General features: G+C 44.1%; 1 protein-coding gene across 1 annotated transcript; it reads right to left on the bottom strand.

The window, feature by feature from the left end:
* Window positions 1-3263: 3263 nt before the first annotated feature.
* Window positions 3264-22126, bottom strand: LOC129818743 (huntingtin-interacting protein 1-related protein-like). Its single transcript, XM_055874926.1, has 32 exons — window positions 21680-22126; window positions 17944-18009; window positions 17541-17681; window positions 17283-17339; window positions 16898-16978; window positions 16642-16718; window positions 16406-16467; window positions 16164-16304; window positions 16000-16057; window positions 15834-15909; window positions 15498-15629; window positions 15325-15380; window positions 15128-15218; window positions 14831-15014; window positions 14660-14748; window positions 14472-14588; window positions 14195-14296; window positions 13866-14060; window positions 13534-13644; window positions 13233-13427; window positions 12892-13126; window positions 12696-12803; window positions 12487-12623; window positions 12229-12339; window positions 12069-12127; window positions 11669-11762; window positions 11432-11532; window positions 11078-11183; window positions 10856-10979; window positions 8129-8190; window positions 7137-7958; window positions 3264-6951 (listed from the first exon to the last, which is right to left on the bottom strand). Exons 1-32 carry the CDS (start codon window positions 21764-21766, stop codon window positions 6883-6885), a joined length of 4146 nt encoding a protein of 1381 aa, XP_055730901.1. The 5' UTR covers window positions 21767-22126; the 3' UTR covers window positions 3264-6882.
* Between the last annotated feature and the right edge of the window lie 13 nt (window positions 22127-22139).

The raw sequence follows: 22139 nt of genomic DNA, 5'->3' as shown, positions 1-22139 counted from the left end.
ATATTCAGTTGTGATATGAATTGTTCTGACAGATTTAGTGCACGTCTATGGTAATTGAAGAGCCTACAGTTAAACAGTCTATGATCCGAAGTAATGAGGGGAAAAGGACTAGACATCACATAGGCATCCTAATTAAGACCACAATATTAGAAATCAGATCAGTGTAATGCCTGGATTGTGTTTATTATACAAAGGATAACATTGACTGTGTGAAGCCACACTGAACTGAAATAAAAAGGCACAATAAATAAAAAGGCACAATATAATATAAACATTATCTTTAAACCAAAGCCATATAGATGTAGGATTTTAATTTGATCACCCTGTTGCAGGACAAATTTCCTGCAATACAGGACATTTAAAACGTGTAGTACATTTGAGGTTTAAAAAGGGTTCTGAAGTTTGTAATTTCCACTTAAAAATGTCAGACTTGATTTTCCCGTACGAAAAATGTATCAACCCCTAAAAAAATGTCCATTAATTACAATCCACATAACAATTTATATTTCCTGTTGCTGCAACATTATTTTCCTGCTGTAGCAAACTGGATCAAATTAAGATCCTACATCTGTAATAGTCAATCAAATACATACATTTGTTTTATATGTAAACATACAATTCAATTAGGCTATAAGGCCTAAGACATTTGCAGATGAAACTTTAAAATACAGACTGACAAACATACAGAAAATTAGGTTAACAACGCTTGTTTTCTTTAATTGAGTGAGTTATGTGGGAGAAGGAGGAGAAAGAGGAGGAGGAGGAAGATAGGAGGGGATTGATAAAAAAGAGGAGAGAGGGAAACAAACACCAAGGTGCAATGGGAGGGGTTATGACATGGCTGTACCCTGGAACAAAGTTTACTTTCCTCATGAAGCTCAAAGCAGCCAGCTTAGTTGCACAAAGTCTCTGGTCTGGTTGAGTTTCCTTACACCTAAAAACAACATGCTCAGGTAAGTGGAACGACAGAATGACCTGGGTAGGTGAAACTCTTAAATGAAATAGAATAAATGCAATGACCTTTTCCAGTTTTAATGTTACCATTGAGGGATAGTTTAGTTGATTTGGTCATGAATCAGTTTGTGAAGATATAGCTCACCACTACATTTGATATTAGTGCATACTTGAATACTGCATGAGAATGTATGACTTGAGGCAATATAATTTGTTGAAGTACAGTACTTCGTGTACTTAGTGTGTAGATATTATTTGCTCTGTAAACTGGAATACCAAGTGTCCACATACTGTAGGTTTTTACTGTAAAATTAGATAACATCCGATTAGATAACATTTCTAGAATTTATCATAGTCTATAAGATATGCACATTGGCACTGTTACTGTTGCATTGGAGGAGAAGTTTGAGGCCCTAAAGTACTGTCTGGTGGCATGCCCCTCTCTTCCCGCAGCCCATATGAAAAAATACTATAGTATACTATATAAAGTGTAGTATATACTATAGCAATTACTGTGGTTAATTTTTGCAGATATTACTGTATTATTTACTATAGTGTTTTTTTTAATTATATTTGACAATCTACTGGACAAATACTAAAAGAGCAAATGTTCCATAACCTGTAGGCAGGTAGGACTGGAGTGTGAATGGGTAGTTCAGTGCTTCTGCTCTTTCTATAACCTGTGGGGAGCACAATATGGTCTATACTTGGCATGTAGGTTTCTCACTCCTGGGTGGCACAAATTAAGATATGGGGGAGGAGAATGGATGTAGTATATGCAAATTAAATACTTCAGCATTACTATAGTTAAAAAACTGTAGTGTTTTTGCGTACATTACTGTAGTATTAACTAGTGTTTATTTGCGCATAATACTGTAGTATTTACTATAGCACTACATAATCTAAGGATATTACCCTGTCGTACCCAATTGACGCCCCTGCTCGCCTTGTGATGATAACGACACTGAGCCTTTTTCTAAAATGTTGTATGGACATTGGAGAACACAGCGGGAGGGATCTTAGACCATTCCCCCAGACAGGATCTTTCCAGATCCTAGATATCCTTAGTCTGCACTTATGGACTGGCCTCTTCAATTCAAACCACAGGTTTTCAATGGGGTTCAAGTCCGGTGACTGAGATGGCCATTGAAAATATAGATTTTGTGCTCAATTAACCATGTCTTTGTGGGTTTGATGTGTGCTTGGGGCTATTAGAAAAGGTTGTGGTCATCCACACGTCCTTAAAAAACATAGGTGCTGAGCTAATAAAGAACAACAAGGCCTGAACACTCTTTAAGCTCCCAATTCACTGCTTTATTGAATAACTACGTTTTGTTCCGAAACTGATCTCCGTCAGGTCAAACAAACAAACGCAGTGCTCACTTCCCAAAATATACACATTTCACCTAGCATGAGCATTACGCAGATGACGCATGGTGGGTGTGGAAACAATTCAATTCACCTTTGTGCATAAAATCATAACTAATCACAGAAATACATATGGTCAGAAAGGATTATATATATATACAAATGGGTCCAAGTTAAAACCTATAGGCAACAGTAAAAAAAAAGATGATGTTGGAAACTGCTGGGATACCCGACCATATGGCTGTAGATATAATACCAGAGACCTTTTCAAAGACAACTTGCGTATCTCTAATCATTTGATATCAATGAGATGGGCACATGTAGTAGTTACAGAATCGAATATATATGTTTATATGGATCGAAACGTAGTCAATAAAACAGTGAATTGGGAGTTTAAAGAGTGTGCGGGCCTTCTTGTTCTTCGCTTGGGGTTATGGTCTTGCTGGAAGATTCACTTTCGGCCAAGGTTCAGCCTCCTGGCAAACATGTTTTTGGCCAATTTTGTCCTGGTACTTGGTAAAGTTCATGATGCTGTTGACCTTAACAAGGGCCCCAGGCACAGTGGAAGCAAAATAGCCCCATAACATCAACGATCCATTACCATATTTTACAGTAGGAAGTAGGTATTTCCTGCATATGCATTGTTCTTTTGAAGGCCAAACCCACCATTAGTGTGTGGCCAAAGAGCTCTATTTTCATGAAATCTGATCATAGCACTGCCTGGAGTTTGTTTAAAGGCATTGGCACTTGGATTGGAACCAGTGCTATGGTCATATGGCACGAAAATAAAGGTATTTGGCCACGCACACCCGCGGTGTTTGACCTTGAAAGAACAATGCAGAAAATACCTAATCCCAACTGTAAAATATGGTGGTGGATCTTTGATGTTATGGGGTTATTTTGCTTCCACTGGTCCTGGGGCCCTTGTTAAGGTCAACGGCATCATGACATTTAGTGGATATTTTAGCTAAAAACCTGGTGACCTCAGCCAGGAAGCTGAACTTGGCCACAAGTGGATCTTCCAGCCAGAGCCCGGCCTTAGTATTTTGGGGGCCCTAAGCGAGATTCGGTTGGGGGGGGGGGGGGGTCAAAACAATTGAGTGGCCCCCTTCTGGACAGAGTTTTAAAATTAATTTCCTGCAATTCTACACATTTTGCCATGGGGCGGAAAGAAAATGTTGCAATTTTATAAAAAATGTCATGCATTTCTACTAATTTTAGAGAAATTAGTAGAAAGAGAAAATATTTGCAGTTTTACAGCTAAAATCCATGACCTATGCCATGTTAATATGATATACGAGTGAGAATTACTAATAAAATCAATGAGGGCGTCCTGAAGGTCATGGACAAAAAAAAGGCCACTAAAATGTGTATTTTTGTCACACAACACAATGCCACAGAAGTCTTAATTTTTGAGGGAGTGTGCAATTGGCATGCTGACTGCAGGAATGTCCACCAGAGTTGTTGCCAGATAATTTAATGTTAATTTATCTACCATATGCTGCCTCCAACATCATTTTAGAGAAGTTTGTCCTGCAATAAATGTAGTTCAATTAGTAACATACATGTTTGTCTTCTTCAAATGCCTCTTAAGGGGAAAGTAATCTAAAAGTAACTGAATGTAATCAGATTACGTTACTGAGTTTGGGTAATCCAAAAGTTACGTTACTGATTACAAATTTGGACAGGTAACTAGTAACTGTAACGGATTACATTTAGAAAGTAACCTACACAATTGCATTTTATCGATGGCAATTTGAATGCAGAGATACCGTGACGAGATAGTGAGGCCCATTTTCGTGCCATTCATCTTCCACTATCACCTCGTTTCAGCATGATAATGCACGGCCCCATGTCGCAAGGATCTGTTAAAAATTCCTGGAAGCTGAAAATGTCCCAGTTCTTCCATGGCTTGCATACTCACCAGACATGTCACCCACTAAGCATGTTTGGGATGCTTTGGATCATTTACGACAGCGTTTCCAATTCCCGCCAATATCCAGCAACTTTGCGCAGCCATTGAAGAGGAGTGGGACAACATTTCACAGGACACAATCAACAGCCTGATCAACTCTATGCAAAGGATATGGGGCTCCCGAGTGGTTCAGTGGTCTGAACGCTGCATCTCAGCATCTCAGTGCAAGAGGCATCACTGCAGTACTTGTTTCAAATTTAGGCTTCATCACATCTGGTCGTGATTGGGAGTCCCATAGGGCGGCGCACAATTGGCCTGGGGTAGGCCGTCATTGTAAATAAGAATTTGTTCTTAACGGACTTGCCTAGTTAAATAAAAAAACATTTTGCCCTGCATGAGGCAAATGGTGGTCACACCAGATACTGACTGGTTTCATGATCCACGCACCTCCCTTTAAAATAAAAAGGCCAGCATCCCGGAGTCACCTCTTCACTGTTGAGACTGGTGTTTTGCGGGTACTATTTAACGAAGCTGCCAGTTGAGGACTTGTGAGGCGTCTGTTTCTCAAACTAGACATTCTAATGTACTTGTCCTCTTGCTCAGTTGGGCACCGGGGCCTCCCACTCCTCTTTCTATTCTGGTTAGAGCCAGTTTGCGCTGTTCTGTGAAGGGAGTAGTACACATCGTTGTACGAGATTTTCAGTTTCTTGGCGATTTTTTGCATGGAATAGCCTTAACTTCTCAGAACAAGAATAGACTGATGAGTTTCAGAAGAAAGGTCTTTGTTTCTGGACATTTTGAGCCTGTAATCAAACCCACAAATGCTGATGCTCCAGATACTCAACTAGTCTAAAGAATATATATATACACAAACACACATACACATATATACATATATATACACACACATACACATATATATACACACATACACACACATATATATTGTATATTGCTTCCAGCAAGACAATAACCCCAGGCCCACATCAAAATCCACAAAGACATGGTTAATTGAGCACAAAATCAACATTTTGCAATGGCCATCTCAGTCTCCGGACTTGAATCCCATTGAAAAGCTGTGGTTTGAATTGAAGAGGGCAGTCCATAAGAGCAGATGAAGGACATCAAGGATCTGGACAGATTCTGTCTGGATGAATGGTCTAAGATCCCTCCCACGGTGTTCTCCAATGGCCATAAAACATTTTAGAAATAAGGCTCAGTGTCATTATCCTCGCAAGGGAAGGGTGCCAGAGTATTGAAAACAGGATCCAATAAGTGTGACTCCTATCTTTATTCGATTTCTGTTTTTAATATTTGTTATTTCTCTGAGCAACTGTATTCGTATAACAAAATGTTCTATTTCTTTGAGCATACAATATACAGTACAGTAGCTCAGTATTTTTTGCTCATCTTTATCACAAGACGCAATAATTCAATCATCCCGGACCCCACTGTATGTTGTTGTATTTTTCAAAGTGCAGGTACATTCCCACCGTGCATACTGCATACGTCTATACCTAACATACTGTAATGAATAACCAGTACATTACATTCATCACCTCACTGTACGTAACACTACGTAAACACTGTATTCAGTACAGCATATACACACTGCTCAGAGGGTAACTCGGTCGGGGAAACAAGTGACACGGCGAAACACGAGAAGAGGAGGAGAGCAAAGATAGAATCTTCCAGACTACTCAGGAAGATCTGAACTGTCCATCAGTGTTTCTGGAAAAGCAGGGATTCTCCTCAGGGAGGTGACGGTGAGGGGGAAGACTGACTGGACGTTAGGAGTGGCCACAGAGGTCATCAACAGGACGGGCAGTGTGCTACTAACCCTGAGAATGGATACTGGGAAACATGGCTGAGAGACTGGAGCAAATACGAAGCTCTTGGTGACTTTCCTGTTCCTCTCTCCTTGACCCACAGACCCTCAAAGGTCGGGATATACATAGACTACGAACAAGGCCGGGTGTGGTCTTGTGACCTGGGAGCTCGACGCCATATCAACTTTTACATGGGCCGCAACTTTGCTGACACGCTCTATCCATACTTCAGCCCAGGGGTCAATCCCAGTTGCAAAGAAAGCGCCATTGGTCATCTCTCCTGTCAATCACAACAACTAAATCTACACTTCAGGACAAATGGAAAGGTATATATTCATTTAAAACGTCTGTTTATCTCAATACATGTTACAAATATTAAAATCTATGTGAAGTAAGTATACTCACATAAGAGATACTATGTAAAGACGAATAGGCGGCTGTACGTTGATTGGTTGTTTACCATGTAGTATATTCAAGTATTTTTAAGGCATTTGGACAAAGCATTGGGATGTTGGTTTAGACACAATTCTTCCTACAAGCACTGCAGTGGTCAGTAAGAGATGACTGCTTTTTCAAATAGAAAGATAATACACGTTCTTAAAAGAAGTAATAATGCTAGTAATAATAATAATATTATTAACCGTTATTTACCCAGATGTTTTTTGTGTAATCAAATAGTGTATCAAGACATTTAGAAATATCAAATATTACAATAAAGTTGCTATCTTGAAAAGGGTTGTTCTTCAATCACTGCACCTGAGTAAACTGCATATACAGTAGTTCACATGACAAGGTACGCAGACAGGTAGAATCTTCTCATTCTGGATTTAGGATTTTAACATTCCGGATTCTGGATTCCTCTGTTCCAGCCTCACCTCTTCGGAACTGCAACAGAGGAAAAACAGATCACCAATGACATCACAATTCCGTATCCTTATGGGAAGTCAACCTGGCTCCAATACAATCACTTCTATCCTTAGGCCCTAGGCCCTTGTTCTGTTCGTGTACCTATAACCTTAATGACTGTGGCGAGGATGATCAATACGACAGCAGGTAATAATGATTCTTACCTTACTAAACAGGGTTCCTGTTTTCTGGAAGATGGAAGGTTTCTTTGAAGTGTGGGTTGGCTTGGCGAGTTCTACTGAATTATTTGGAAGGGGAAGGGACTCGGGCTGGGACAGAGGCTGGGAGAGAGGCTGGGACAGTGGCTGGGACAGAGGCTGGGAGAGAGGCTGGGACAGTGGCTGGGACAGAGGCTGGGAGAGAGGCTGGGACAGTGGCTGGGACAGAGGCAAGAAGAGAGGCTGGGACAGAGGCTGGGACAGTGGCTGGGACAGAGGCGCGGACAGAGGCGCGGACAGAGGCGGGGGTTGGGAGAAGGGATTGGTGTTTACATACGGCTGGCTTTGAGAGTATGTTTGGGGATGTGAGTAGGATTGGGTTTGAGAATACGATTGAGGTGGTAAGTAAGACTGGGTTTGGGATGATGAGTAAGATTGGGGTGGTGAGAAAGGTTGGGGTGGTGAGTAGGATTGCGTTGCAGGCTGTGAGTAGGATTCAGGTTCAGAGTAAGGCTTTGTTTGTGAATAGGGTTGAGTGTGTGAGTAGGACTTGGGTGGTGAGTAGGACTGAGCTGATAGTTGTGAGTCGGGTTGTGTCTGTGAGAAGGGCTGTGTGTTTAGGTAGGGCTGGGGCAGCAGGGTGGAGGCTGGTAAGAGGGTTGGAGGGGGAGGGGGTGGGAAGCTGTCTCCCTCGTCATCCCTGTCTCCCCCCTCCACCTCCCCCCCGTGGGGTGTACCAGTCCCAGACAGCTGGTAGTGTTTCTTCCTCAGCTCTCCCAGACGAACTCTCTCCTGTTCCAGCTGATTCTCCAGCTCCAACAACTTCACCTACAGCACAGAGAATAGAGAAGAGGACGTTCACCTACACACACAACCAGTTGGTCACATGGAATAATATGTCCCTGGCCCCACACATACACACACAAAACATACACAAACAGCTATAAGTGGCTGTAGGCAGAGTAGGCAGAGCAGTCAAAGTTGCTGCAATGACATACCTGAGACTCAATCTCTTGAGTCTTCACTTTGATCAGGGAGATGCCTGAGAAGTCCATGGGTTCTGGAGAGAAGCGAGGACAAGGACTCAGAATTCAGGGGTACAATAAACCCAAACCTTTATACAACATTTATTTTATACAATCCTCCTTCCCATAGCTGAGGGAAGTAGTTTGGGGGTGGGGGTGCTGCAGAAAAAACGATGCCCCTACTGAAGACGTCTATATCTGTCCACTAATACAGGACTAGTAGACGCTCTTATCCACAGCTGCAGTTGAAGTCGGAAGTTTACATACACTTAGGTTGAAGTCATTAAAACATGTTTTTCAACCACTCCACAAATGTCTTGTTAACAAACTATAGTTTTGGCAAATCGGTTAGGACATCTACTTTGTGCACGACGCAAGTCATTTTTCCAACAATTGTTTACAGACAGATTATTTCACTTATAACTCACTGTATCACAATTCCAGTGGGTCAGAAGTTTACATACACTAAGTTGACTGTGCCTTTAAACAGCTTGGAAAATTACAGAAATTGATGTCATGGCTTTAGAAGCTTCTGATAGGCTAATTGACATCATTTGAGTCAATTGGAGGTGTACCTGTGGATGAATTGTAGACCTCTACAAGTCTGGTTCATCCTTGGGAGCAATTTCCAAATGCCTGAAGGTACCACGTTCATCTGTACAAACAATAGTACGCAAGTATAAACACCATGGGACCACGCAGCCGTCATACGGCTCAGGAAGAAGACACGTTCTGTCTCCTAGAGATTAATGTACTTTTGTGCGAAAAGTACAAATCAATCCCAGAACAGCAGCACAGGACCTTGTGAAGATGCTGGATGATATAGGTACAAAAGTATCTATATCCACAGTAAAACAAATCCTATATCGACTTAACCTGAAAGGCCACTCAGCGAGGAAGAAGCCACTGCTCCAAAACCGCCATAAAAAAGCCAGACTACGGTTTGCAACTGCACATTGGGACAAAGGTCGTACTTTTTGGAGAATTGTCCTCTGGTCTGATGAAACAAAATAAAACTGCTTCGCCATAATGACCGTCGTTATGTTTGAAGGAAAAAGGGGGAGGCTTGCAAGCCGAAGAACACCATCCCAACCGTGATGCAGGAGGGACTGGTGCACTTCACAAAATAGATGACATCATGGAGGAAAAGTATGTGGATATATTGAAGCAACATCTCAAGACATCAGTCAGGAAGTTAAAGCGTGGTCGCAAATGGGTCTTCCAAATGGACAATGACCCCAAGCATACTTCCAAAGTTGTGGCAAAATGGTTTAAGGACAACAAAGTCAAGGTATTGGAGTGGCCATCACAAAGCCCTGACCTCATACCTATAGAAACATTTTGGGCAGAACTGAAGAAGAGTATGCGAGCAAGGAGGCCTACAAACCTGACTCAGTTACACCAGCTCTGTCAGGAGGAATGGGCCAAAATTCTCCCAACGTATTGTGGGAGGCTTGTGGAATGCTACCCGAAACGTTTGACCCAAGTTAAACAATTTAAAGGCAATGCTACCAAATACTAATTGAGTGTATGTAAACTTCTGACCCACTGGGAATGTGATGAAATAAATAAAAGCTGAAATAAATCACTCTCTCTACTATTATTCTGACATTTCACATTCTTAAAATAAAGTGGTGATCCTAACTGACCTAAAACAGGGAATTTTTACTAGGATTAAATGTCAGGAATTGTGAAAAACTGAGTTGAAATGTGGCTAAGGTGTATGTAAACTTCTGACTTTACTTACAGTAGGGAGTGCATATATTTTCATACTGGTCCCCTGTGGGAATCGAACCCACAACCCTAGCATTGCAAGCACCATGCTCTACCAACTGAGCCACATCATCACATCATCACAAACCACTTGATGTCTCAATGTACTCAATTACTTTATTGTACTTTTCTTTTCTTCATGGTGATGAAAAGTCTACAGGTACAACCCTAGATGACCAGCCTATGTACAATAAAATAATGTACATTGACATTAAGTGGTTGTTGCCATGTTATTTGATAAATATTTAATTTGAAGTGGGTGCTTTGTGTCTTTGCCCATAACTTTGCACATTTTGATGTAAATGTTTGAGGACAGGGTTTTGTACTTTCTGGATTCCATTAGAATGACATCACAGAGAAAGAATCAGGTCAATAACTCTTAAACTATTGAATCCTGCAAGATACTGTTCTTAAATTACCTTTTTTTGACAAAGTGGAGACGCTGAAAATGTTTTGCCAGTGCCTCAGACATCTATATTGGTCTGCTAATACTAGTAAAGGCCCAGTGTACTACTTGTGTACATTTTTTATTGATATAGTCTCAGAAACCCGATCCTAGGCAACAGTGACTATGGTCTGATTTCAATTACTCTTTTGGCTTCTTCGATAAGAGAAAATAATTGTTACCGGGTGGGTACTCTTCAAACAGACAACTGAATGTCACAATTCGAAACCAAAGTTTGCAAGGAAAACCTTTGCAGTGGCTTTAGGGAAGGTAGTTGATACAAACTAGACACGTGTGAAATGCCCTCAATACAAATAACCGACGTGATCTCCAGCTTGCTAGCTACTAGTTTGTATTTTAAGCGGATAAGGTAGTGACGTAGTTCCTCTTTGCTAAAAGAGTCTGTCGATGAAACCAGACCCTAGTCACGGTTGCCTAGGGTCGGGTTTTCGAGACTACCTTCCTCCTCTCCTTCTTTTCACCTCTCTCAGTGATCTGCCTCTGTCCGTGATTGGTGGAGGTCACCACTACGGCAGCCATGTCGTTGACGTGTCTCGAGGCCTGCTGCAGCGTCGACAGCTTCTTGCTGTTGCGGTCCGCCTTCACCTGTAGCCACGGCAACACAGGGGGAGACGAGGGGTCCAATGTCAAGTTAGCGAATATGAAGACGGAATCAGCTGTGTGTGTGTGTATATGTGTTTTACCTTGGAGGCAGCGACCAGCTGGGCGGTACTAGCAGCGATCTCATGAGAACAGACGATGAGCTCCTCGTATTTACCCCCGCTAGTTACCACCTTGTCAGCCGAGTCTCTGCCAGCCGGGAGAGAGAGGAGACAAGATATTACTTTACCAAGACTGCTTTTGTCTTCATCCTCCTGCAAGACTGTGCTCAGGTAGGTATGTTATTTTTCCATTTGTGTGGACAAAAAGTGGGTTTTACACACACATATCTCAATTTAGGATTCAGCCCTATGACAACGTGACTTGTATCACTGCTGTAACAACAATCCACTGTATATAGTATACGTGTGTAATGTGTATATCAAGTCAGTACTTACAGCATCTGAGTGGCGCCCCAGCCCACTGACTTGGAGGCAGAGATGAGGCCTTCAGTCCAACAGGAGTTCTTAGCATAGAACTCCTTCACTGATGCTGCCCCCTGTGGAGAAAACATGTCACTGAGCCCAGAGCCCAATACAGGTGTGCTCAACCTTTTGGAGGTCCACTATTTGACTATGTTGATAAGTATGGAAGTACAGCCTATTCTAAACACAAATGTAAAATTTACAACTCACTCTGCCGCTTTCCACAATATCTTTCTGCAGGTCAGTGGCAGCTGTCACCAGCATGTGGATGGCCTTCATTAGGTCTGAACAGGAGCCAAGGATGCTGAGAGGGAGAGAGAGAAGAGGAGAGAAATTGAGAGGGAGACAGAAAAAGCATATTGACGCTGTAAACTACAGTGATAGCTCCTCCAGCACATAACGTTAGTTAGTAAATTTAGAGTTATTGTTGAGTTAATCCACTGTGTACTGTTGTGTTCTGTGTTCCACTGTGTTCTGTGAGATACTATTGTGTTCTACTGTGTACCATTGTGTTCTGTGTTCTACTGGGTACTATTGTGTTCTGTGTTCTACTGTGTACCACTGTGTTCTGTGTTCTACTGTGTTCTATGATCTACTGTGTTTCGCTGACCTCTGGTTGACCTCCAGTTTGACCCCAGACGTGTCTCTCCTGGCCTGGTTCAGGATCTCCTGTTCACAGCATGGGTAGAAAAGACATGAGGATTGTCCTCAACAATGATATGCTCTGTGTGTGTGTGTGTGTGTGTGTGTGTGTGTGTGTGTGTTCTTACGTCCATGCGGAGTACAGCCTCCTCTATTGCAGTAGAGGTAGCAGTCATCTCTTTATCCACCATTTCCCCCAGCTCCTCTTTTAGAACATCCTGCCCTTGAAGACGCAGATCCTACACAGGAAGTACACTTCCATTACATCCTGTCCTATCCTGCATTGACACAAAATGGCTGCCAGTGCACTGACCACAGAACGTTGCTCTCAACAGGAATGCTTATTCCACTAGCTGCAGTTCTCCGTGTGTGATGACCCCCCGTACCTGTCCCATAGTGAGTATACGTTGCATTACATAGCGTATCGTAGTAGGGTCGGCTCTCTGTAACGTGGCTCTGGATTTCAGCTCATGTAGGAACTGCAGACAGTGGGTGGAAGCTTCTCTACAACTGTCAGTCAGACCTAGAGGGAGAGAGAGAAAGGGATGAGTGTGTGTGTTTGTGAGCATGCGTGCGTGCATTGTGCGTCTCTTACGGTCGGCCTGGTCAGTAGGAGCACTATGTGCTGTAGCTCCTCCGTTGACGATGGTGTCAGAAGCCAGATGGGAGAACTGTGTCACAGCCCTCAGAAGACCACTGGCATCTGAGACAGACAGGACAGAGACAGGAGATTATATACACACACACACACAAACACGCACGCAGTGCGCACACACAAGGTGGATACACACCGTCCATATTTCCCAGGTAGACCACGTGACTCTGCTGCATCTTGTCCAAAGAACCCAGGGTGATCTCAGCTCGGTTCACCAGGTAATCTGGAGAGCAGATGCAGCGTACGTGTATGGGGTCGTCCAGTTTGGACACAGCGTCCAGTATGATGCCTTCAGCCTCCACCACGGCACACTGGAGCAGACAGAACTGTTCCTCCTGCAGCTTCCTGGTCAGCTCACCCTCACGAGATGCCTGGAGTAACACACACACACACACACACCGGAAAGATTACAGGTTAACACACCTATACACACACGCTAGTATGCACGCACAACTGCTTCACACACACAGCCCATACCTGTTGCTGTAGCTGTTGCCTCAGACTGGCCATCTCTCTGGATGTCCTGTCGTTGTCCTGCTCCAGAGAGCTGCGTTGGAGCTGTGCCTGCTGCCTTAAAGAGGACAGCTCAGCATCTTTCTCCCTCACAGAGCGCAGCAGCCCCTCTCTCTCGGTCTGGAGACCCATCAGGGCACTGTTCATCTGAGAACCAGTCTGAAAGGGGAGACGGATACATAAACATGTCTCTCAACCTTGTTTGTATCAAGGACTGACAAGTATTGGTCCTCCATTTGCCAGGTACCAGCAGACAGGTTCCTACCATCTCCTTGTTCTGCAGGGCATTGTTAGCGCGTGACACCTCCGCTCGACTCTGCTCCAGCTCTCGCTTCAGTCTGTCAATCTCCACTCTCTGCTCTGCGTTTATAGCCAGCTGTAATCTCACACACACACACACACACACACACACACACACACACACACACACACACACACACACACACACACACACACACACACACACACACACACACACACACACACACACACACACACACACACACACACACGCGCGTCAATTCATCAGAATGTCCTCCAATGTCTTACTACGCAGCACAAGTTCGACTTCAAGTCTCGTGTGTCGACAGCCCATACCTGTTGCTGTAGCTGTTGCCTCAGGCTGGCTATCTCTCTGGCTGATCTGTCCCTGTCCTGCTCCATGGAGCTGTGATGGAGCTGAGCCTGCTGCTGTAGGGAGGACACTTCACCCTCTTTCTCCCTTAAACAGCGCAGCAGTTCCTCCCTCTCTCGCTGGAGACCCTGCAGAGCACCAGTCATTTGGGAACCAGCCTGGGGAAGCGGGAAGAGTTCTGATTGGTTCAAGAAGGACACACAAAATAATAAAGGGTAGTCTAGTTTGAGAGATGGAAAAACACTGTTTCATGCTTCTACCTAAATAAGCCTACCATGTCGCTGTTGCCTACCATCTCTTTGTTGTCCAGGACACTGTGGACTTCACCTAACGCTGCTCTCTGGTCCAACAGCTCTCTGTTTAGCCGATCTATCTCCTGCTTCTGCTGCTCCAGCTACGAGACAGGACAGAGAAAACACACAGAGAAGTCAGGAAACACAAGGACAAACATCCAACAGTTGTTAAACATTACAAGAGTAAGAATCATCCTGGAGAAATAAACCCTGAACCTGCTCCATATTTGCTACAAACTCTAGGGGTTAGAGGTCAGGGGTTAATGGTTATAGTACCTTGAGTCTATTCTCCTGTCGAAGGAGGTCCACCTCGCTGGCCAGCTGCTGTTTGGCCGTGGCCAATTTCTCCTGGTTCTGCTGGGTGCTGGACAAGAACCTGACTGTCTCTGCATTCTGAACACACGCACACAATATTGTGTCAGCTCACAAAAGACATAGAAATTCCCAGTGTGCAGCGTCTGTACCTTCTTCAGTAGATCAGCGTGGCTGGTGACCAGTTCAGCGTGTCGCTCTTTGAGCTGAGAAAAACGCAGCTCAGCTGCCTGGGCTCGACCTGTAGGGGGAGGACGGGGTTAACAGGTGTGTGTGTGTGTGTGTTTTTGTGTCCGTCCGTGTGCGTCTGTGTGTATACTCACCATCAGCTTCCTGGTATCCAGCCTGTACCCCTGGTAGGGCGACGGTGGCCTGTCGTAAGGCCCCTACCTCCATGCGCAGGTGTTCATTGTCCACCAAAGCCATCTGCTTATGGGTCCTCTGGTCCTCCAGCTCTGCTTCCAGCCTGTTCACCTGAGACTTCAGCTGGGTCACACACCTCTGAGCCTAGGGAGAGAGGGGTGGGAGGAGGGGTCAAACACACACATGCATTCTTAGTCACACCTACACCTGCTCACAGACAGATAGACAGAGACACGCATGCAAGCAAACACACACACCTCTGTTTTGAAAAGCTGCAGCTCTGGTTTGATGACCTCCAGCTCCTTCCTCAGAGTCTCTGCCTCCGTCAGAGCTGGAGACGGAGATCTTCTGAGGGATACCAGAGGCAAACCAGAAACGGTTATTATTTCACATCAAAAATGTTGTCCGACAAGTGTTATGTTAGCTCAGGGAAAAGAGAAGATCTTTCATTTACCTGTGATCAAATCCAGCATCAGGAGCTCCCAGCTGACTTAACATGTTGTACGGTTGCTGTCAAACAAATGGATGCAGACAGTTATGATGCAATTGGTAATTATCATGTAAATAACAATACTAGGTTCAATAGCATAATGCAAAATACAGTAATGGGAGAGTGTCCAGTCGTACCTGTGGCATCTGGGGCGCTTGGCTGTAGTCTGGCGCCGCCTCGACTTCTTCATAAGGCTCCTCATTGGGCATCACCACCACCGGCCGCACGTACTCCGCCAGTGCAGAGGCACGCAGGAAGTTCGGAGGAGACTACAGGTGTTGCACACACACACACACACACACACACACACACACACACACACACACACACACACACACACACACACACACACACACACACACACACACACACACACACACACACACACACACACACACACACAAAGATAGAAAATGAAAACAGGTATTGCTGGGAATGACCAATTCCCCACAGACACGAACTACGTGGCTTACATCTGGCAGGTCAGGGATCTGAATAACTTTTTTGAAGAACTCCGTCTCTCTGGCTCGATCAAATAACTTAGTGAGGCTGGAAGACAACAGGGCAGAGGTCATTCAAACCATACGCCGTGCATACCGGTGCACACACACAAGACAGTCGGTAGTTGTGTAGGCAGACCTGTTGAACAGATCACGGAATCTCTCCCGGTGTCCGAGAAGAGAGTCAGCTGAAACACCTGGAACACAGAGCAAAACCACATGTCTAATAGACGAGTACAGGTCAGATTTTGAAATCCAGAGGGCTACAGGCCGGGGGTTTTTGTGTATGTGCGTGTGACTGACAGCTGTGCAGTTTGAACAGCAGTTTGACAGAGAAGTGGTAGAGCCAGCTGCAGTCCAGTATAACAGGAATTAGAGGTCCCAGACGACACTGTCCGGCCGGAGTGGTGGACTTGCCCGCGTTGGCATCCAGCTGTCGCCAAACTGTTAGGAAGACACGGATGGTTATGGCTTCATTCAACTGAGCCAGCTGCAATCCAGTATAACAGGAATTAGAGAATGAAAGCCTCAGCTAAAAGACCCACCTGTCTCTGACATTTTCAGAGCAGCGTCCAGGTAATCTAACAGCTCATGGGTCATATCAAATCTGTAGAAAAGAGAAGCCCCTACAGTGAACAGCTTAACAGAGATCACTGTTACCACCCGCAAATGTAGCTCACCTCAGAAACAGCTCAACAAACCTTGATTTGGTGTTGAGAAGGACATTTACACCCATAGTATCATAGGAGTTTTGGGGTACAGTATGGTGCTATTGACTCACATTTTGTTGACGTCAGTTCCTGCCTCTCTCTCCACCGTCTCATCTGCGGCCTCCAGGTTACCTGGAATAACCTTGTGCTGGGGAAGAAAGAATCCATGTACATACCAGCAAGGTTTGTCTGCAGGAGAAAGTGTTGACCCCACGAAAACTTTTGATGTTACATTTACTATTAGTTAACATAATAGCACCTCCCCCGGTACAGAGAAGGGAAATGCTATCACAAGGAATAAGGTGTATGCAATGCATGGGGTCTCACCTTCACATGGAACTCCATTTTGATGGACAGGAACTTGGCTGAAAGGGCCACAATATGGCCGTACCTATCATGTAAGTTCCCCTGGAAATACATATGGTCAAAATCCATGGTCATCATTTTTATTTCTTATTTTACCTTTATTTAACTAGGCAAGTCAGTTAAGAACAAATTCCTATTTACAATGGCGGCCTAGGAAGAGTGGGTTAACTGCCTTGTTCAGCGGCAAAACGACAGATTTTTACCTTGTCAGCTCGGGGATTCGATCTGGCAACCTTTCGGTTACTGGCCCAACGCTCTAACCACTAGGCTAACCTGCCGCCCCATAATATGTCCTACGTTTCAATGTCATCAACTCATAAAAAGGTAGCGTCAACCTAGTACTCACCCAGAGTATGCCCATGTCTTTGACGTTCCTGCTGTATCTATGAGAGTCTCTCACAGCCTGAGGAACACACAGGGGAGAGGAGTCACTCACAGGACCTTACAGCAAGGAGAGACTCCAAAGATGTGACACTAGACGTACAGGGAAGTTTGGCAGGAAGAAGAGAAGGAAAAGATAGGAGAGGAGAAGAAGGGAGGAGAGATCTCATGAAGGAAGAGATACAAGAAACTCTATATGGGGGACAGGAATGGGATGACTAACGTTATGGTGTCCGTCCCGGAGGACTTTGTGCAGCATGTAGCAGAACTTCCAGCTGATGATGGCGTTGGAGGAGAGCGGCAGGTTGATGATGAACGACCAGAACGTTGTGGCTCCGCCCTCCTTATGGGTCCCCATGATGATGTCAGCACCGTCGTCAAGGAGGAACCAATGATGTATATAAACACACCAGACAGACAGACACCCCCGCAAGACCAAGAAACTAACAAATGTTTATTACACCTCAAATCATGGGTGTGAATATGAATAGGCCAGGGGGGAATGGTAAACGATACATATTATCAAAACATGGTGGATGTACTTAGAGGTAGCCTCACACACACACATTTCTCCAGATGGTTGGAGTGTGTTTAAAGGGCGTGTCTAGGACATGTTTGGAAAGGATACTGCGTGCATATTTCTCCTTCAGCGGTGTCTCACTGGAGGTGATGCTTTTACTGATGCTGTGGAGCTGAGTGGAAGAAAGGAGGGGAGGAAAGGGGGGAGGACAGTGGGAGAGGAGAGAGGGAGGGAATCAGTCAACACCTGCCCACAGTACCCGTCAAAGGTTTGGACACACCTACTCATTCAAGGGTTTTTCTTGATTTGACTATTTTCTACATTGTAGAATAATAGAGAAGACATCAAAACTATGAATTAATACATATGGAATCGTGTACTGTAGTAACCCAAAAAGTTTTAAACAAATCAAAATATATTTTATATGGGAGATTCTTCAAAGTAGCCACCCTTTGCCTTGATGACTGGTCACGGGTGCACCTCAGCCACGCTCAAGGTACTAAACGACGGGCCTCCCGGGTGGCGCAGTGGTCTAGGGCACTGCATCGCAGTGCTAACTGCGCCACCAGAGTCTCTGGGTTCGCGCCCAGGCTCTGTCGCAGCCGGCCGCGACCGGGAGGTCCGTGGGGCGACGCACAATTGGCATTGTGTCGTCCGGGGTAGGGAGGGTTTGGCCGGTAGGGATATCCTTGTCTCATCGCGCTCCAGCGACTCCTGTGGCGGGCCGGGCGCAGTGCGCGCCAGCCAAGGGGGCCAGGTACACGGTGTTTCCTCCGACACATTGGTGCGGCTGGCTTCCGGGTTGGAGGGGCGCTGTGTTAAGAAGCAGTACGGCTGGTTGGGTTGTGCTTCGGAGGACGCATGGCTTTCGACCTTCGTCTCTCCCGAGCCCGTACGGGAGTTGTAGCGATGAGACAAGGTAGTAATTACTAGCGATTGGATACCACGAAAATTGGGGAGAAAATGGGATAAAAAAATAATAATAATAATAAAATAAAAAAATAAAAAAAGGTACTAAACGATATCATAACCGCCATCGACAAAAGACAGTACTGTGCAGCCATCTTCATCGACCTGGCCAAGGCTTTCGACTCTGTCAATCACCGCATTCTTATCGGCAGACTCAACAGCTTTGGTTTCTCAAATGACTGCCTCGCCTGGTTCACCAACTACTTCTCAGATAGAGTTCAGTGTGTCAAATCGGAGGGCCTGTTGTCCGGACCTCTGGCAGTCTCTATGGGGGTACCACAGGGTTCAATTCTCGGGCCGACCCTTTTCTCTGTATATATCAATGATGTTGCTCTTGCTGCGGGTGATTCCTTGATCCAACTCTACGCAGACGACACCATTCTGTATACATCTGGGCCTTCTTTGGACACTGTGTTAACAAACCTCCAAACGAGCTTCAATGCCATATAACACTCCTTCCGTGGCCTCCAACTGCTCTTAAATGCAAGTAAAACTAAATGCATGCTCTTCAACCGATCACTGCCCGCACCTGCCAACACCTCCTCTGGCTGCCTTTCCTTCCAGTTCTCTGCTGCCAATGACTGGAACGATTTGCAAAAATCGCTCATATCTCCCTCACTAACTTTATGCATCAGCTATCAGAGCAGCTCACCGATCGCTGCAGCTGTACGCAGCCCATCTGTAAATAGCCCATCCAACTACCTACCTCATCCCCATTTGTTTTTATTTCCTTTTTTTTGTTATTTTGCGCACCAGTATTTCTACTTGCACATCATCACCTGCACATCTATCACTCCAGTGTTAATGTGCTAAATTGTAATTACTTCGCTACTATGGCCTATTTATTGCCTTACCTCCTTACTCCATTTGCACACACTGTATATAGATGTTTCTATTGTTATTGACTGTACGTTTGTTTCTCCCATGTGTAACTCTGTGTTGTTGTTTTTTGTCGCACTGCTTTGCTTTATCTTGGCCAGGTCACAGTTGTAAATGAGAACTTGTTCTCAACTGGCCTACCTGGTGAAATATTTATTTTTATTTTTTTAAATGACAGCTTTGCACACTCTTGGAATTCTCTCAACCAGCTTCATGAGGTAGTCAGATGGAATGTACTTCAATTAACAGGTGTGCCTTGTTAAAAGTAAAATTCCACAAATGTATTTCCTTCTTAATGCATTTGAGCCAATCAGTTGTGACAATGTAGGAGGGGTACACAGAAGATAGCCCTATTTGGTAAAAGACCAAGTCCATAATATGGCAAGAACAGCTCAAATAAGCAAAGAGAAGCGACAGTCCATCATTACTTTAAGACATGAAGGTCAGTCAATACGGAAAATTTCAAGAACTTTGAACGTTTCTTCAAGTGCAGTCGCAAAAACCATCAAGCACTATGATGAAACTGGCTCTCATGAGGACCGCCACACCAAAGGAAGACCCAAAGTTACCTCTACTGCAAAGGATAAGTTCATTAGAGTTAACTGCACCTCAGACATCTCAACATCAACTGTTCAGAGGATAGCCTTCATGGTCGAATTGCTACAAAGAAACCACTACTAAAGGACACCAATAAGAAGAAGAGACTTGCTTGGGCCAAGAAACACGAGCAATGGACATTAGACCGGTGGAAATCTGTCCTTTGGTCTGATGAGTTCAAATTTAAGATTTTTGGTTCCAACCGCCGTGTCTTTGTGAGATGCAGGGTAGGTGAACCGATGATATCTGTGGTGGTTCCCACCGTGAAGCATGGAGGAGGTGGTGTGATGGTGTGGGGGTGCTTTGCTGGTGACATTGTCTGTGATTTATTTAGAATTCAAGTCACACTTAACCATCATGGCTACCACAGCATTCTACAGCGATACGCCATCCCATCTGATTTGCACTTAGTGGGACCCTCATTTTGTTTTTCAACAGGACAATGACCCAAAACACACCTCCATGCTGTGTAAGGGCTATTTGACCAAGGCGAGTGATGGAGTACTGCATCAGATGACCTGGCCTCCACATCACCCAACCTCAACCTAATTGAGATGGTTTGGGATGAGTTGGACCGCAGAGTGAAGGAAAAGCAGCCAACAAGTGCTCAGCATATGTGAGACCTCCTTCAAGACTGTTGGAACAGCATTCCTGGTTGAGAGAATGCCAAAAGTGTGCAAAACTGTCATCAAGATAAAGGGTGGCTACTTTGAAGAATCTGAAATATAATGTATATTTTGATTTGTTTAACACTTTTTTGGTTCCTACACAATCCCATGTGTTATTTCATAGTTTTGATGTCTTCACTATTATTCCACAATGTAGAAAATTGTAAAAATAAAGAAAAACCCTAGAATGAGTAGGTGTGTCCAAACTTTTGACCGGTACTGTACATCTTTGAGAACATTGGGACAATGAGAGACACAGCAGATGATATTGATAGGCAGAACTCGAAGAATAGTTGTGTTCAAAGTGAGGCATGGCATGAGGAAATTGTCACCATTGGAAGAAAAAAAATGAACATACATCTAGTCAAAAATAAGTGCACTACATTGTTATAACTCCAACGTTTTCCCCAGTTCTTTCTTGAAGTTGGACTTTAAAGATGTTTAAAATATATCTGTTGTTGAAATGATATTCATGATACAGATGTTTCTGGAGTAAATTATATATCTTTATCCGACTAAACTTGACTCATTATAACAATTAATACCTAAATAAAAACAGATATGTGTATGTTGTCACAGAAATACATTATCCAAAGATATGTTCACACCCTAATCACCATACAACCTTGACACAAACACAATCCTAAATAATCCTTGATTTAAAATAAATCTGTGAATGAGGGAGATTTTTTTAAATTCTAAAACAAAAAAGGTTGGATTTAAGTTTACCTGTAGTTTTCCAAACTGTTCTTTCTCCGCAGCCAATTGCTTCTCAGTTTTATTCTCGCTTTTGTTTTTCGGTTTACTCGAGCTCATTTTGCCGCTGTAATCCACTGGGATGAAATGATCCGACTAGTTGCTGTCCCAGCCACCCACACTAGCAGTTTGCCGATACCTGTCTGTTCTGGGTAGTCAATCTACAATGGGGATGGCACGTCAGAATCACGCGACTCGCAAACCGGTGTATCGAAACCTTCTCCGATTAGTGACAGAGTGAATGATAGTAGTAGCAAATTACAGGTGGAAATACTGTATTAATGAATGGACATTATTTATTCTCTAAATTATATGGTGAGGTCGTTTATTTTTGCGCAACGCACTGTGCATTCCTGCGCGTAATTTTCATTCCATTATACGTATTTCTCCGATATTTTACGTGACAAAATTGTATATGTAAAAAAAAAAAAAG

Source organism: Salvelinus fontinalis, chromosome 21 (assembly GCF_029448725.1).
Source record: "Salvelinus fontinalis isolate EN_2023a chromosome 21, ASM2944872v1, whole genome shotgun sequence".
Lineage (NCBI taxonomy): Eukaryota > Metazoa > Chordata > Actinopteri > Salmoniformes > Salmonidae > Salvelinus > Salvelinus fontinalis.
This window is presented reverse-complemented; position numbering and strand designations above follow the sequence as displayed.

Bases quoted from the DNA above. Each gene is read 5' to 3' on its own strand.
- LOC129818743 (XM_055874926.1), bottom strand. From the start codon at position 21,766: ATGAGCTCGAGTAAACCGAAAAACAAAAGCGAGAATAAAACTGAGAAG. The intron at 16,058-16,163 runs GTCAGTCACACG...TCTGTGTTCCAG, and splicing joins GCTGTTCAAACTGCACAGCT to GTGTTTCAGCTGACTCTCTT. The intron at 15,219-15,324 runs GTAAATGAAAGA...GGTATCCCTCAG, and splicing joins GATGCTGGATTTGATCACAG to AAGATCTCCGTCTCCAGCTC.